Source organism: Berghia stephanieae, chromosome 4 (genome assembly GCF_034508935.2).
Source record: "Berghia stephanieae isolate SIO BIC M18660-M18661 chromosome 4, UCSD_Bste_1.3, whole genome shotgun sequence".
In the NCBI taxonomy this organism is placed as follows: domain Eukaryota; kingdom Metazoa; phylum Mollusca; class Gastropoda; order Nudibranchia; family Aeolidiidae; genus Berghia; species Berghia stephanieae.
This window is the reverse complement of record NC_088363.1, coordinates 14,274,270-14,290,096: the sequence shown is the minus strand read 5'-3', so window position 1 is coordinate 14,290,096 and position 15,827 is coordinate 14,274,270. Positions and strand designations below refer to the sequence as shown.

At 34.2% G+C, this 15,827-nt stretch overlaps 1 protein-coding gene across 1 annotated transcript in view; it reads right to left on the bottom strand.

Moving 5' to 3' along the window:
* Positions 1-15,827, bottom strand: part of LOC144970061 (phosphoinositide 3-kinase regulatory subunit 4-like) — a 53,405-nt gene that overhangs the window by 9,733 nt on the left and 27,845 nt on the right. Inside the window, exons 20-27 of the mRNA XM_078909261.1 lie at positions 15,098-15,232; positions 14,432-14,569; positions 13,144-13,320; positions 10,167-10,223; positions 9,605-9,648; positions 8,207-8,359; positions 6,444-6,486; positions 5,682-6,042 (exon numbers count right to left, since the gene is read on the bottom strand). Of these exons, the coding sequence (XP_078765387.1) occupies positions 5,682-6,042; positions 6,444-6,486; positions 8,207-8,359; positions 9,605-9,648; positions 10,167-10,223; positions 13,144-13,320; positions 14,432-14,569; positions 15,098-15,232 (1,108 nt within the window). The remainder of the gene's footprint in view (positions 1-5,681; positions 6,043-6,443; positions 6,487-8,206; positions 8,360-9,604; positions 9,649-10,166; positions 10,224-13,143; positions 13,321-14,431; positions 14,570-15,097; positions 15,233-15,827) is intronic.

The following is a 15,827-nucleotide window of genomic DNA, read 5'->3' as shown; positions in this document are numbered from 1 at the left end:
TGCTATTTAGTTCTGTCACTGTTTTAAGGTTTTCATTATCATATTTCAAAAAATGTAGTGAGTGTATCACCATACAATTTAGTTCTTTGTACAAGAAAAAGTTCTGCCGTAAAATTGTCATTTTTTTTGTAATTTGACAAGGAAATTCGTAATTTCTGAAATTGTGTATGGACAACCACAATATTATTATTAGTAGTAGTAGTAGTAGTAGTAGTAGTAGTAGTAGTAGTAGTAGTAGTGGTAGTAGTGGTAGTAGTAGTGGCAGTAGTAGTAGTACTACAAAAAGAGATAAAGAGGGTAATATCTTGTTGTAGAGATAAGTACAAAAATAAAATTGAAAAATGCTTTTCTTCTGGGGATATAAGGGACACGTGGCGGGGGCTTAAAACTGCTGTGAACTATAATCCAAAGCCCACGATTATATCAGAAGTTATCGAAATTGAAACTTTAAATAAATTTTATTCACGTTTCGACACAGCAAACAAATTTGATATTGAAAATGAAAAACATAAATTAGACAGGGCTTTGGAAGATGAAATGACTATTGAGGTCAGTGAAGAGGAAACGAGATTCGTATTTTCGAAACTAAACGAGAGGAAGGCTGCTGGGCCGGATGGATTGAAAGGAAAACTATTAAAAGAATGTGCCCACCAGCTTTCCCCCATTTATACACATATTTTTAACTGGTCCCTCCAATGCGTTTCAATCCCTGAAATTTGGAAAACTTCAAAAATTATTCCTGTTCCAAAAAAAGAAAAACTTGAAACTATGAACGATCTCAGACTTGTTGCACTGACTTCAATAGTCATGAAATCTTTAGAAAAACTTGTTCTTGTTAAAATTAGGAATCAGTTTATGCCATTGAGTGATAGTCATCAATTTGCTTACAAACCAGGACGTGGCGTAGAGGATGCCATTTTGCTGTTTACAAACAACATCTACAGGCATCTAGATCACGCTAGGAGCTATTGCAGATTGCTTTTTGCAGATTTTTCTTCAGCGTTCAATACAATGCAACCTCAGTTGGTTGTTCAAAAATTGACTAGTCTGAATTTAAACAAGTATATAATTGCTTGGGTGCTCGAATTTCTTACGGAGAGAGCACAATATGTTCAATTAGGGCAAAACAAATCTTCCTGTATAACTACAAATACTGGTGCTCCTCAAGGTTGTGTATTGTCCCCTGTATTATTCACAATATACACGAATGACTGTAGAAGTCAAAACCTGAGTGTACCTTTAATAAAGTTTGCAGATGACACCGCTCTTCAAGGCCTCATAACAAATGGCAACGAAGTGGCTTATAGGCAAGAAATTGATAGATTTGTGTCTTGGTGTGATGCCCACCGCCTAGAGCTTAACATAAGCAAGACAAAGGAGCTAGTGATTGACTTTAGGAGAGTGAAGGAACCGATAGAACCGTTAAAATTAAAGGACCAATTCGTCCAGCGAGTTCCTCACTACAAATACCTTGGTGTAACGATTGATGACAGGCTCAAGTGGGATGAACACTTGAAAATAATTAGGCATAAGATGTGCAGACGTACATATTTTTTTATCGAAACTCTCTCAGTTTAGAATAGATAAAACCCTCTGCACATTATTTTATAGAGCAGTAATCGAAAGTGTTTTGTCATTTTGTATAACAGCTTGGGGAGGCAATTGCTTAGCAGTGGAAAGGAACAAAATAAATTCAAATATTAAAAAATCCATTAAACGCTATATAAATGATGTTGACGATGTAGATCTTTTATACGAGAAATTTTGTATAAATAAAATAACTAAAATATTAAATGACCAGTATCATCCACTAAGACCATCAATTATTATGTCAGAAAGAAGTGGTCGCCCTTTCTCTATTTCAACGAAAACAGAGAGACACCGAAAATCTTTTCTGCCGTCCAGTATTAGGCTTTATAACAACAAGCAATAATAATTTTATATAATTATTTCTCATTTTTACTTTTTAAAAATATAAATATTAATTTATTAATTTATTTGTTTTGCAATCTTTTCAATTTTCAATTTATAGTGACAGTTTTAACTATTTTACAGTGTTGAAATTATTCATATTATAAAGCGCAGCTCTGGTTATAGAGCTGCTCCTTTTTTATATATATACATCCTATTTCCATTGTATTTTTATCTTATGTGTAAATTATAACACGTCTGTACAAAAAATTTCCTTTTTGGGATGCAATAAAGTATTATTATTATTATTATTAGTAGTAGTAGTAGTAGTAGTAGTAGTAGTAGTAGTAGTAGTAGTAGTAGTAGTAGTAGTAGTAGTAGTAGTAGTAGTAGTAGTAGTAGTAGTAGTATAGTAGTAGTAGTAGTAGTAGTAGTAGTAGTAGTAGTAGTAGTAGTAGTAGTAGTAGTAGTATAGTAGTAGTAGTAGTAGTAGTAGTAGTAGTAGTAGTAGTAGTAGTAGTAGTAGTAGTAGTAGTAGTAGTAGTAGTAGTAGTAGTTAGTAGTAGTAGTAGTAGTAGTAGTAGTAGTAGTAGTAGTAGTAGTAGTAGTAGTAGTAGTAGTTAGTAGTATGTAGTAGTAGTAGTAGTTAGTAGTAGTAGTAGTAGTAGTAGTAGTAGTAGTATAGTAGTAGTAGTAGTATGTAGTAGTAGTAGTAGTAGTAGTAGTAGTAGTAGTAGTAGTAGTAGTAGTAGTAGTAGTAGTAGTAGTAGTAGTAGTAGTAGTAGTAGTAGTAGTAGTAGTATAGTAGTAGTAGTAGTAGTAGTAGTAGTAGTAGTAGTAGTAGTAGTAGTAGTAGTAGTAGTAGTAGTAGTAGTAGTAGTAGTAGTAGTAGTAGTAGTAGTAGTAGTTAGTAGTAGTAGTAGTAGTAGTAGTAGTAGTAGTAGTAGTAGTAGTAGTAGTAGTAGTAGTAGTAGTAGTAGTAGTAGTATAGTAGTAGTAGTAGTAGTAGTAGTAGTAGTAGTAGTAGTATAGTAGTAGTAGTAGTAGTAGTAGTAGTAGTAGTAGTAGTAGTAGTAGTAGTAGTAGTAGTAGTAGTAGTAGTAGTAGTAGTAGTAGTAGTAGTAGTAGTAGTAGTAGTAGTAGTAGTAGTAGTAGTAGTAGTAGTAGTAGTAGTAGATGTGTATCTTATTCTTTTATCCTTATTATTATTACTATTACTATTATTATTATATTATATTATATTATTAATTATATTATTATTATTATTTTATTTTACTTATTATTATTATATTTATTATTATTATTATTATTATTATTATTATATTATTATTATTATTATTATTATTATATTATTATTATATATTATTATTATTATTATTATATTATTATTATTATATATATTATTATTATTATTATTATTATTATTATTTTATTATTATTATTATTATTATTATTATTATTATTATTAATTATTATTATTATTATTATTATTATTATTATATTATATTACATTATTATTATTATTATTATTTTAAGTAGTACTAAGAATTAAAAATTCGCAATTTTCCATAAAAATTCGTCATTTTTCATAAAAATTCGTATTTGGCCATGAAATTTGTCTAAAATGCGTAAAATTACGAAAAATTAGTAAGATTCGGCAGGTATGCTATAAAAATGCGGATGGATAGAAATGGAGAATGATTCAAGCTCAGATCCCTCTCCTAAATTATGACACATGTGTTCAGTCAACACATTAAATACATATTTTATGATTAATTGGCATATCATGTGTGCTTCAGAGGAGAGAAAATAGTCCACAGATTTAGCAGGAATAGTCAAAGATATGGATCAATAATATCTATTTCAAATTAATTAGTCTGGTTAAGCCAGATGGTGCAGGATTCAGTGATAAAATAAAACAATTCTTTTTTTTTTTTTTTAACCTTAATTAGTGATTCTATAAAAGATCACCAAAGTACAGAACGATTGTGTTGAATGATGTTGTGGATGGTAAACTGAGTGATTGGAAGGATGGATGTATGGATGGATAAATGGATGGATGGATTAATTGTAAAAAATAAAATAAATAAACATTTGAATATTGCCCCGATTCTGCCCTGATGATTCAGAGAAAGTACCTGCTGTGGAAACAACATTGAAGGCAAAGCAAGAGGTGAGAATACAGTAATAATTCAAGCTCCTTAGATAGCCGAGCACTCTAAAGATTTGTTTACAAAAATATCTCATAAAATATAAAATTTGAACGTCTATATTTATACCCTACATAATAAATTTCATTTTGTTGTACCATAACTATTCCACATGCGAGCCAAAAGATTGTCCGTTTCCCACTATAGACACTGGGATCAACTCTGGCTCCATGGGCCTTATTGGGTCAGAAGGATTTTTTATATATATATATATTTTTTTTTTTTTTTTTTTTTTATGATGACGACGATGTTACTAGTGTGCATCTTGTGTGAGTGTGTCTATGTCAATATTGTATTGTTATAAATGTGTAACCAAATGACAAATTGCCACTTTTTTGGGGACAATAAAGATTTATTATAATTATTATTATTATTATTATTATTATTTTATTATTATTATTATTATTATTATTATTATTTTATTATTTTTATTATTATTATTATTATTATTATTATTATTATTATTATTATTATTATTATTATTATTATTATCATTATTATATTCCAGAGCTGCCAAGTTAAAATTTCAAAAATTCGTAGTTTCCAAGGGAAAAAAAAAAAAAAAATCACTTTAAATAGCTTTAGAAATAAACAATTTCGCTCTCAGCATGGTCCAGAAATGCTCCATAGTTATGACTATAGGGTCAGTGCGGCTATGTGATCTAGTGGTATGATACTTGCTTTCCGATCTGAAGGTCCTGGGTTCGAGCCTTGTGCGGAGCAGTTGAGTTCTTGGAGAAGGCTCTTTACTCACATTCTCTCACTGTACTCAGGTGTAAAATGAGTACCTGGCCGTTAACAGCGTTGACTCTGTGCGAAAAAATTGTAACATCGCCTAACAGGCGTCGAGTCCCGTCCTAAATGTTAAATGTTACTGTTGGCCTGGGACCCCTTATAAAGAGCTTTGAGCACATTTAGTGGATATTGCGCTATATAAAAGCTCAATTTTTGTTTTTTTTAAAATGGAAGCTAAACTTTCCTTTTCAACAGGATTTATTGAGTCAAAGAGACCTATGCAGTTCTGTAGCTGGAGCCAAAAATTCGTATTTCTACGAATTTTTCGTAGTACTAGGCAGGTCTGATATTCCTGTCACCTGCATTTTTGCCAAATTGGGACCTAAAATTTGCCAAAATTTGCCCCCAAAAAACCCAAAATTTGCCAAGAAATTTGCCAAAAAGACCAAAATTTGCCGAGGAGAACTAAGCGTTTCAGTAAAAATTAACACGCGATACAGAAAAAAAATATATTAAAAGACAATTTATTATATTTAAGGAGGCTACATTATGAATAGCGTTGTTACAAAGATTTTAAAGGATCATTATCCGTAGAGAGTAGCTTCCCTTGGTTTGGGCCCAGGCACAGAACTCTGTGGGCCCAGGCAAAGCTGCAACATTTCTCAAGTTTCGCACTTTTTTTTCCGTTATTTTGTTTTCGCTTCTTTTCCCCCCCCAAAATTTGCCACGCGATTTGCCAATTTTCCCTAAATTTGCGGATCGCCCTAATATTTGCAGCCACAAAAAATGCAGATGATAGATATTCTATAAACAATCAAAGTTTACCAGGTTTTGGTGGCTTTTCGGGATCCTGAGAGGAGGTCAATGACCTTTGAAAACTGTCCGAGCTTGTCTGAGTCTGGATGGATGAGTCGAGGCTGGACTGTAAGGAAGCTGCAGCTGCCGCAGCTGTAGCGATGCTGATGTTCGGCGAGGCGGACGACAGGGACGATCCTGGCAGTGCCTGGGGAGGGGTCAGGGCTCCAGAAGGCGACGTTTTACCCGTCAGGGCGTCTGCAGGGTTTAGAAGAGCTGATGAGGTCGGTGGTTGTTGTGGTGTTGCTGCTGCTGATGACTTGGGTGAGGTGGACAAGGGGGTCGCGACCCCTTGGTCATCATTGCCAAACATTTTCTTCCATTCTGGATTCTGGACATTTAAAAATTTTTTTTCAATAGAACAAATATACAATAAATCAGTTCTAAGGATAGTTAAGAAAGACAGAAAGAGGGGAAGAATTTTAAAATTAACTTTCTAATCACTCCAGACAAAATCAATCAATCAGGTCTCTCCTCATACCAGCACACCAGTTAAGAGAAAAGATTTAACTTTTGATTCCCCCCCCCCCCAACCCCCACCAAACACACACACACAACAACAAATAATCTGAAAATCAAAAACAACATTTATTCCTTCCGATATGAAGCATGAATTGTACTGCATAGTTTGACTGAAAAGGTGAAAACAAAAAACGGGTTAATTTGAAGAAGACAAAGAACTGAAGATATTTAACTTCTGATAATTTTCAAATAAAAAAATCTTCCACTCACCATATTAATTGGATCCTGCTTCTTGACCTTCTTTGGTGCTTTCCTGAAGAAGTATACACATGAATGGATGTAAAAGGAAGTAAACTTACGGTTCTTTACATGAATCAAATAATGACATCTTTTAAAAAAACAAAAAGCGTCCGTATTTTCTTGAAAATAAAGTCTTGGAATTTGAATCAAAACTTAAGTAAAGTACCGAATCAATAAATACTGTGCTGTAAATTTTGGTGTTTGAAAATAAACAAGAGACGGCATTGCACATTTTTGTCAATTTATTAGGTAACTGGTAAAAAAGCCTTTGTGTTCTGAACATTTTTGATCCATTATAGTAAGATTGCTATTATTATTATTATTATTATTATTACTATTATTATTATTATTTTTATTACTGTCATTATTATTATCATTATCATTATTATTGTTATTGTTATTATTATTATTATTATTATTATTATTATTATTATTATTATTAATATTACCACCTCTCAAACCCGATAGCTCAGTTGGTGGAGCACTCGGTTCACACGCAAAGGGACTAAGATCGATCTCAGGTGGTAATCAATAATATTTTCGGACCTCTCTGTCCACCCAGCCATGATTGGGTAGCTGGTTGTCACAGCTATCGGAAAGTACTTTGCGACAGACAAGCGCTTTATCCAAAGGATAGCAAGCAATTGCTATACTGTCTATTTCACGGTATAGAAACCAAGATAAACTCTGGCTTCATGAGCCTAATGGTTCTGAAGGGTTAATTTTTTTCTCTTTACTTTACGTCTCAATCTCAAACAGCCCATAAACATTACATACCCCAGACTTGTCAAATTGAAAACTTCAAATTTAGTAAAGTTAATGTCGATTTTTAGTAATTTGACAAGGAAATTCATAATTTCTGAAATTGCGTATGAACAACCACAATATTATTCTCATTATTATTATTATTATCATCATCATCATTATTATAGTAGTAGTAATAGTAGTAGTAGTAATAGTAGTAGTAGTAGTAGTAGTAGTAGTAGTAGTAGTAGTAGTAGTAGTAGTAGTTGTAGTAGTAGTAGTAGTAGTAGTAGCAGTAGTAGTAGTAGTTGTTGTTGTTGTTGTTCTTCTTCTTCTTATCATTATTATTATTTTTACTATCATTTAAGTATTACTAAGAATCAAAATATCCTAATTTTCCATAAAATTTCGTATTTGGCCATGAAATGTGTCTTTATATTCGTAAAATTATGAAAAATTCGTAAGATTCGGCATGTATGAGACCCAGTACTGCCTGGACAAAGACTTCATGGGCCTAATGGTTCTGAAGGGTTAATTTTTTAATTTTTTAAAACTTTACCTCTCAATCTCAAACAGCATACCCGCCAACTTGAAAATTTCAAATTCAGTAAGAAATACAAAATTCATCAGTAATTAATGGTCAGATTTCAGTAATACTAAAGCAAACAAAAATAATGATAGATACACCCTTTTATATATGTAAAATAAACTTACCATGTTATATAGAGGACAGCCTGATAAAATAATATTGGGGTTCTTTTCCTTACAAAAAGCTACCACACCATTGTCTTTCCCTAGCATTGATATTTTTTATTGTAGCATGCGGTAAATAATAAAAAAATTTTTTTTTTAATTTAACGTTGTGACCATTTGTATCAGTAATATTTCTTCTATTTCCGTAAGTCCGTAATTGTCCTTACACTTCCGTAACAATTACGGACGGTCCGTAATAATAGGCAGGTATGAAACAGCCCATAAACCTTACATACCCAGTAGAGGCAGGCGCTGCCTGGACATTGGCAGATCGGTTCTTGTGCAGATCCGCATGCCTCCTGGTGACCATTCCCCCAAAGGCCTTGATGTTGATGCTACCTGGATTGGTCTGGGTGATTCCGGTGTTCTGAGACAACGGCTCAACAGAACTTTGTCGAGATTATTGTAGGAAAAGGGGGGGAAAAGATAATAAGGAAACAACATGCTTAATTCTACAGACAAAATATATTTTAAAAATTGTTAAAAGTTCATTTACTTACATCTGATAATACAAACTTGGTATGATAAAAAAAAAAAAAAATAACATACAGATATCAAGGGGGTCTAGATAGCTAAATTGGTAGAGCACTCGCTTCACACGCAAGGGGACCAAGATCGATCCCGGGTGCAGTCAGGATTTTTTTTCTGACCCCCCCCCTAGTCCACCCAACAGTGAATGGGTAGCTGAGTCTGTTGGATTTGGCGGAAAGTACTTTGCGATAGACTAATATCCTATCCAAAGGATAGCAAGCAATTGCTATTGTCTGTTTCACGCTATGGAAACCGGGATAAACTCCGGCTCCCTGGACTGAATGGCTCTGAAGAACTACCTATTTACGATATCATAAAAGGATCAAATAGGGCAATAGACCTTTGTATATCCTGAAATATAAATAAATAAAAACATTTTTCTTTTCTTTTTAAAAACCCTTTCATATTATCATGACAACACAAGAAAACAGTAATGAGAAACCACTCAGACATGCAATGATTACTATCTATAGCCCCCTATCTTAGAGTGTACAGGGTTATTAAGTCATATAAAATCAAGTCATTTTCTGTTTTATTTTAAACATATATTTATTTATTTACTTATCTATTTATTTACTGATTTATTTATATAATTCTTTTTTTTATTATTTGTTTTTTTTACTTTTTAATTTATGGGGGGTTTTTTTTTTGGGGGGGAGGGTTTTTTTTGACTTTTTAATTTATGTTTTTTTTGTTTGTTTTTTTTTTAATTTTAAGGTCAATATACCTATACCTGTTTATTGTCGTATTTAAAAGACGGAGATAATTCTAAATTGGCAAAGCAACGACAAACATTGGGTGTCTCCCATTCCTGAGGTTAAAAAAAAACCAAAAAAAAACCCACTCAGACATATTATATGTTACCCACTGACTCATGTCGGGACGAGTCAGACCCCGAAAAGTGAATTTAAAAACAAAACAATGAGAAATACAAACTTTGAGTGTTTTACAAAGCAAGAAATGGCATCTATTCCCCACCACAATGAAGAAAAAACTAATCCCAGTTTTCATATTTGTGACTATAAAATGAATTTTCAACTAACTACTAAATCAATGTAATAACGCATAGGTACAATTTATAAAGAGATAATGTTAATCGTTACCTAGCCCTATTCTTGTGAAGTTTCAACAACAAGTCTTTCATTGTCTGGTGAAAAAGAAAAAAGGACAAATCAAAACAAAACAAAAATAAATAAATTTAAAAAATTACACACTGTTTAAAAAATGTAGGAATGTCAGAATACTGTCAGGAACGGGTGGGGTTTGGGTATACAGCATAATGTGATAATAGGTTGATTACATTATTTCGACAACATTTCGAAAGGTATCGGGCTATTTATCTAAGATTAGCAATATTTTTTAAAAACAGGTGCTGCCAGATTACAAGCCATTTTCTTGATTTAAACTTTTGCTATTTCTTTCTCTTTCTTTGTATTAAATATAAAAAAACAAAACATTTTTGCAGTTTTTAATAGAATACTCGTAACAGAGAACACAACATTGAAATTATAATCTTCTGATCAATAAAGAAAAAAATTAAATAAAAAAATAAAAAAATAATAACAATAATAATAATAATAATAATAATAATAATAATAATAATAATAATAATAATAATAATAATAATAGTAATAATCATAATGATAATAATAATAGTAATCTCACCAGTAACTTTGCTTCAATCTTTTCTGTCATTCCAAGTGAGAAGAGTTTTCGACAAACCTGAAAAGAATGGAAGAGATGGATAAGATCATTTTTGGTTCAAAAAAGCTTGCAAAGTCTGAGTTTGTCCCTGTTTCTGAGGTGTTCAACACACACAGGCAGTCGAAATTGCTTCCTACTCTTTGGATAAGATACCAGGAAATGTTCAGAACTTGCACACACAACTTTCTTAAAAAATAAGTGAGTATCTGAACTATTCGCTTGACTTATCAACTTTGATGTTTGTAGGAAAAAATCAAACTCGAATACTATCTCATACTTTCTTCATCAAATATAAATCCTGTAGTGCAAAGCAGTCGAAAGAATCTGTCTGTAGTAAGTAGTATAAATATAAACATCTATATTTAGTGATACTACGAGATAAATGGTATAAATCGCTGCTAGAAGCTGTGGACTGTAAAAAGTAATGAACAAAAAATGACAAAATACCAAAACACAACGTTTTGGGCTCTCTTCACTTCAGCCAATAACGAAAAACAATAAAAAACATTAATACACAGCTTAAAATCCAGACTGCAAGAAGAATTTGTCATTGCAGTAAGTCAGTAAGGCTATATGGATGGACAAAACATTAATACACAGCTTAAAATCCAGACTGTAAGAAGTATTTGTCACTGCAGTAAGTCAGTAAGGCTATGGATGGACAAAACATTAATACACAGCTTAAAATCCAGACTGCAAGAAGTATTTGTCACTGCAGTAAGTCAGTAAGGCTATGGATGGACAAAACATTAATACACAGCTTAAAATCCAGACTGCAAGAAGTATTTGTCACTGCAGTAAGTCAGTAAGGCTATGGATGGACAAAACATTAATACACAGCTTAAAATCCAGACTGCAAGAAGTATTTGTCACTGCAGTAAGTCAGTAAGGCTATGGATGGACAAAACATTAATACACAGCTTAAAATCCAGACTGTAAGAAGTATTTGTCACTGCAGTAAGTCAGTAAGGCTATGGATGGACAAAACATTAATACACAGCTTAAAATCCAGACTGTAAGAAGTATTTGTCACTGCAGTAAGTCAGTAAGGCTATGGATGGACAAAACATTAATACACAGCTTAAAATCCAGACTGTAAGAAGTATTTGTCACTGCAGTAAGTCAGTAAGGCTATGGATGGACAAAACATTAATACACAGCTTAAAATCCAGACTGTAAGAAGTATTTGTCACTGCAGTAAGTCAGTAAGGCTATGGATGGACAAAACATTAATACACAGCTTAAAATCCAGACTGCAAGAAGTATTTGTCACTGCAGTAAGTCAGTAAGGCTATGGATGGACAAAACATTAATACACAGCTTAAAATCCAGACTGTAAGAAGTATTTGTCACTGCAGTAAGTCAGTAAGGCTATGGATGGACAAAACATTAATACACAGCTTAAAATCCAGACTGCAAGAAGTATTTGTCACTGCAGTAAGTCAGTAAGCCTATGGATGGACAAAACATTAATACACAGCTTAAAATCCAGACTGTAAGAAGTATTTGTCACTGCAGTAAGTCAGTAAGGCTATGGATGGACAAAACATTAATACACAGCTTAAAATCCAGACTGTAAGAAGTATTTGTCACTGCAGTAAGTCAGTAAGGCTATGGATGGACAAAACATTAATACACAGCTTAAAATCCAGACTGCAAGAAGTATTTGTCACTGCAGTAAGTCAGTAAGGCTATGGATGGACAAAACATTAATACACAGCTTAAAATCCAGACTGCAAGAAGTATTTGTCACTGCAGTAAGTCAGTAAGGCTATGGATGGACAAAACATTAATACACCGCTTAAAATCCAGACTGCAAGAAGTATTTGTCACTGCAGTAAGTCAGTAAGGCTATGGATGGACAAAACATTAATACACAGCTTAAAATCCAGACTGCAAGAAGTATTTGTCACTGCAGTAAGTCAGTAAGGCTATGGATGGACAAAACATTAATACACCGCTTAAAATCCAGACTGCAAGAAGAATTTGTCATTGCAGTAAGTCAGTAAGGCTATATGGATGGACAAAACATTAATACACAGCTTAAAATCCAGACAGCAAGAAGAATTTGTCATTTCAGTAAGGCTATGGATGGACAAAACAAGGGGGACAGAATCAGTGACAATTGCATTTTCCCTAATCTATATCTATTATAACGTTAATTAACAAATCCATTGAGATCTTCATCGTTGTAGGCATTATTATAAGTTGAGATTATTTATCATTCAGGTGCAATATAGACGCTGGAGACACAAGGAGGAGATTGCAAGCAGTCTTGTGCTATGGGAACTACCTGAGAGAACCAGAAGCAGAGCCAGGAAGAATAAAACATACATTGACTGTCTGCTAGATGACACAGGAATGGACAACACCCGGGAGCTGCGTACGCTTATGGAGGACAGGACAGAATGGCTAAGACTTGTGGCTCATGTTGGGCGCCCCAAGGGGCAGCTTAAGTAAGTAAGTAAGTAAGGTGCAATATAGAATTGACAAATTAGGGAGCAGGCACTGGTGTAAGATAAAGATCTGAAAAAGTGTGTATGAAACAGTGTCAGACAAAGCAAGAATGAAAATTACAAGAAAAAAAAACCATCCTATCTTCCTCGACTTGTTAATATTATTACTATTATTATTGTTATTATTATTATTATTATTATTGTACGTATTGGTGGTATTACGATTGTTGTATTTGTTTGTAGTTATTAATGGTATTAGTTTATTTTTTGGTTCCATTTACCATTTTTTTTTTTCCACTTTCATGTATCTATGTTGTCATCAAATTGCATGATTTATTGGTGAAAGTCTAAGATTGAATAAACTTTGAAACTTTGGTAATCAAACAGTCAAAGCACTGGCACTGTTTCATACCCACTTTTTTCAGGTACAATACAATATAGATAAAAAGAGAAGTGGTGTGGTGGAGAAAACAACAATATACCAGAGCAAGTTGATCGTCCAATTCTTGATAACTTTTGTTGGAGTGCTGGCGTGCTATACTCTTGACAAAGACCTTCTTGCTGAGCATATCAAACACCTGTTCAAGCACGGGAGACCTAAGCAAGTAGTCTAAAACGTCTCTGGGTACCGGCATGTCAAGGGCATCGAGGATCACATTCTGGAAGTAAAAGGAAAAGAAAAAAAAACACTGAAAATTTTGTGTGCGGCGATGTGGTCTAGTGGTATGACACTCGCTTTCGGATCGGAACGTCCTGGGTTCGAGCCTCGCGCTCGGCTCATGGTTGAGTCCTTGGAAAAGGCTCTTTACTCACATCCTCTCACCGTACTCAGGTGAAAAATGCGTACCTGGCCGTTAACAGCGTTGTCTTTGTCAGAAAAATTGTAATATCACCTAACAGGCGTCATGTCCCGTCCTACATGTTAAATGTTGCTGTTGACCAGGGATCCCTTGTAAAGCGCTTTGATCACATTTAGTGGATATTGCGCTATATAAAGCTCAATTTAAAAAAATTTTTTGTCATTAAAATTATAGAAGATCAGAGGGGCAGCATGGCTCAGCGGTATGGTCTTTGCTACGAACCCGAAAGGTACCGAGTTCGATCACCCGCTGCTGTGCTGTGTGGCCTTGAGCACGTCACCTCGCCCTAGCTCAATTTGCGGCGCTGCACTGCGGCTGATGCCTGGGTTATTGCAGTCTACCCTTGGAATAGACCCTAGCGACAAAATTTCCCCTATGGGATGAATAAAGGGAATTTTATCTATTTATTTATAATTCAAATCGTATAAAGTTTGTACAAAACTAAGTGTTTATTTTGACCAAATAGAAAGAAAAAAATAATCCCATCTCTACAGCATCATTAGGTGCCATCGCCTTGGCATTCCTTGAAGGAATCTAGATAATCCATCAAACAAGTGTTTAATGTCAACAGGAATCACCCATGTTATACAAAGTAGGCAAATTGGGGGTTAATAATCTTCTTGCCCAAGGAAAAAAAAAAGAAAATTCCTGAAGCAGGGCTCCAACCTGGGACCTTCCGAGTAGCAGTGCCATACCTTAACCATTCGGCCACGTTTTTGAGATGTTTGCCATCAATATACTAAGTTATATGGAAAAACAGTGAATGCAAAGAGGAAGAAGTTATTTTGGCTTCCGTTTGCCCAGTGATCGGAAAATTTACAATACAGAAGTTTAGTATCTTACTGAATTCTGTAAATGTACGGAAAATTAGCAACCCTGTTCAATTCTAATATAAAGATTCTGAACGTACTGGTTTTCGCAACTGCAACACTTTTCTGGTGAGGAATGGTCTGATCTGTGGTTCCAGTTTACAGTGGATGTCGGGAATGTCATAGGCTCTGGCTACAGCTGTGATGAACCCAATGGCAGCTTGGCGGACCCAGGGACTCTGGGAAAAATATAAGTAAGTAAACAAAGATTCATCCATGATGATGATGATGATGGTGGTGGTTAAGACAATGATGATGATGATGATGATGGTTAAGACAATGACAATGATGATGATGATGATGATGGTTAAGACAATAACAATTATGATGGTGATGATTATACTATATTATAAATGAAATATTATGAATTGCATTGAGCATAGTTAATCCGTAGAAGTGCGCAATATAAATGATCACTTTGTGCAGCAACAGGGGGGGCGTGAGGTGGCCGAGTGGTTCAGGCATTGCACTATGACCCAGAAGGTCACGAGTTCGAACCCCGCTTCAGGCACTTTCATTTTTGTCCTTGGAAAAGGCTGACTCACATTCTTTCAGGTTGCAAGTCTCATCTTACACGTTAAGTGTTGCTGTTTGCTAGGAATCCCTTGTACAGTGCTTTGAGTATGTTTAAAAATATTGCGCTATATAAATGCTCTAGATTATATATATATATATATACACAACATTATCAGCAGATGGAAACTTACAGAGTGAGCAAAAAGTGGAGCAGTATCACAGACTAAGATGTGCATCATTGCTGGGTTCAACAGCAAGTGATTTGTCAGTTCTGTTAGGGCATGCAAGTCTCCTGTAATGACGAACTCCTCCGCATCGCTCAAGCCCTGGATTTGAAAGAGATAATTGGTTGATTAAGTAGCGCAACTATGTGGTCTAGTGGTATGAGACTCGCTTTCAAATCGGAAGGTCCTGGGTTCGAGTCCTGCTCTGAGTGTAGCATAAATGACTCCTAAGAAAAGGCTCTTTACTCTCATTCTCTAACAGTACTCAGGTGTAAAATGAGTACCTGACTGTTAACAGCATTGCCTGTTGCAAAAAAAAATAATAATTGTAATATCGCCAAATTGGCATCATGCCTTATCCTACATGTTAAGTGTTGCTGTTGCTGTTGGCAAGCGCTTTGAGCATACTTAGTGGATAAAGCTTAAGCTTATTGAGTTTTTAAAAAATATAAAATTAACTGTGCTTGCAAGGCAAGGATAAAGCTTAAGCTTATTGAGTTTTAAAAAAATATAAAATTAACTGTGCTTGCAAGGCAAATCCTAATGTAATATCAGAAGTTTAAAACCAATTAAAAAAAAAAAAAGAAGCAAAAATATATATGGGGCAGTGTGGCTCAGGGTTATGGTCTTTGCTTTGTACCCAAAAGGTACAGAGTTCAAATCCCAGCTGTGCTGTGTGCCCTTGAGCAAGTCACTT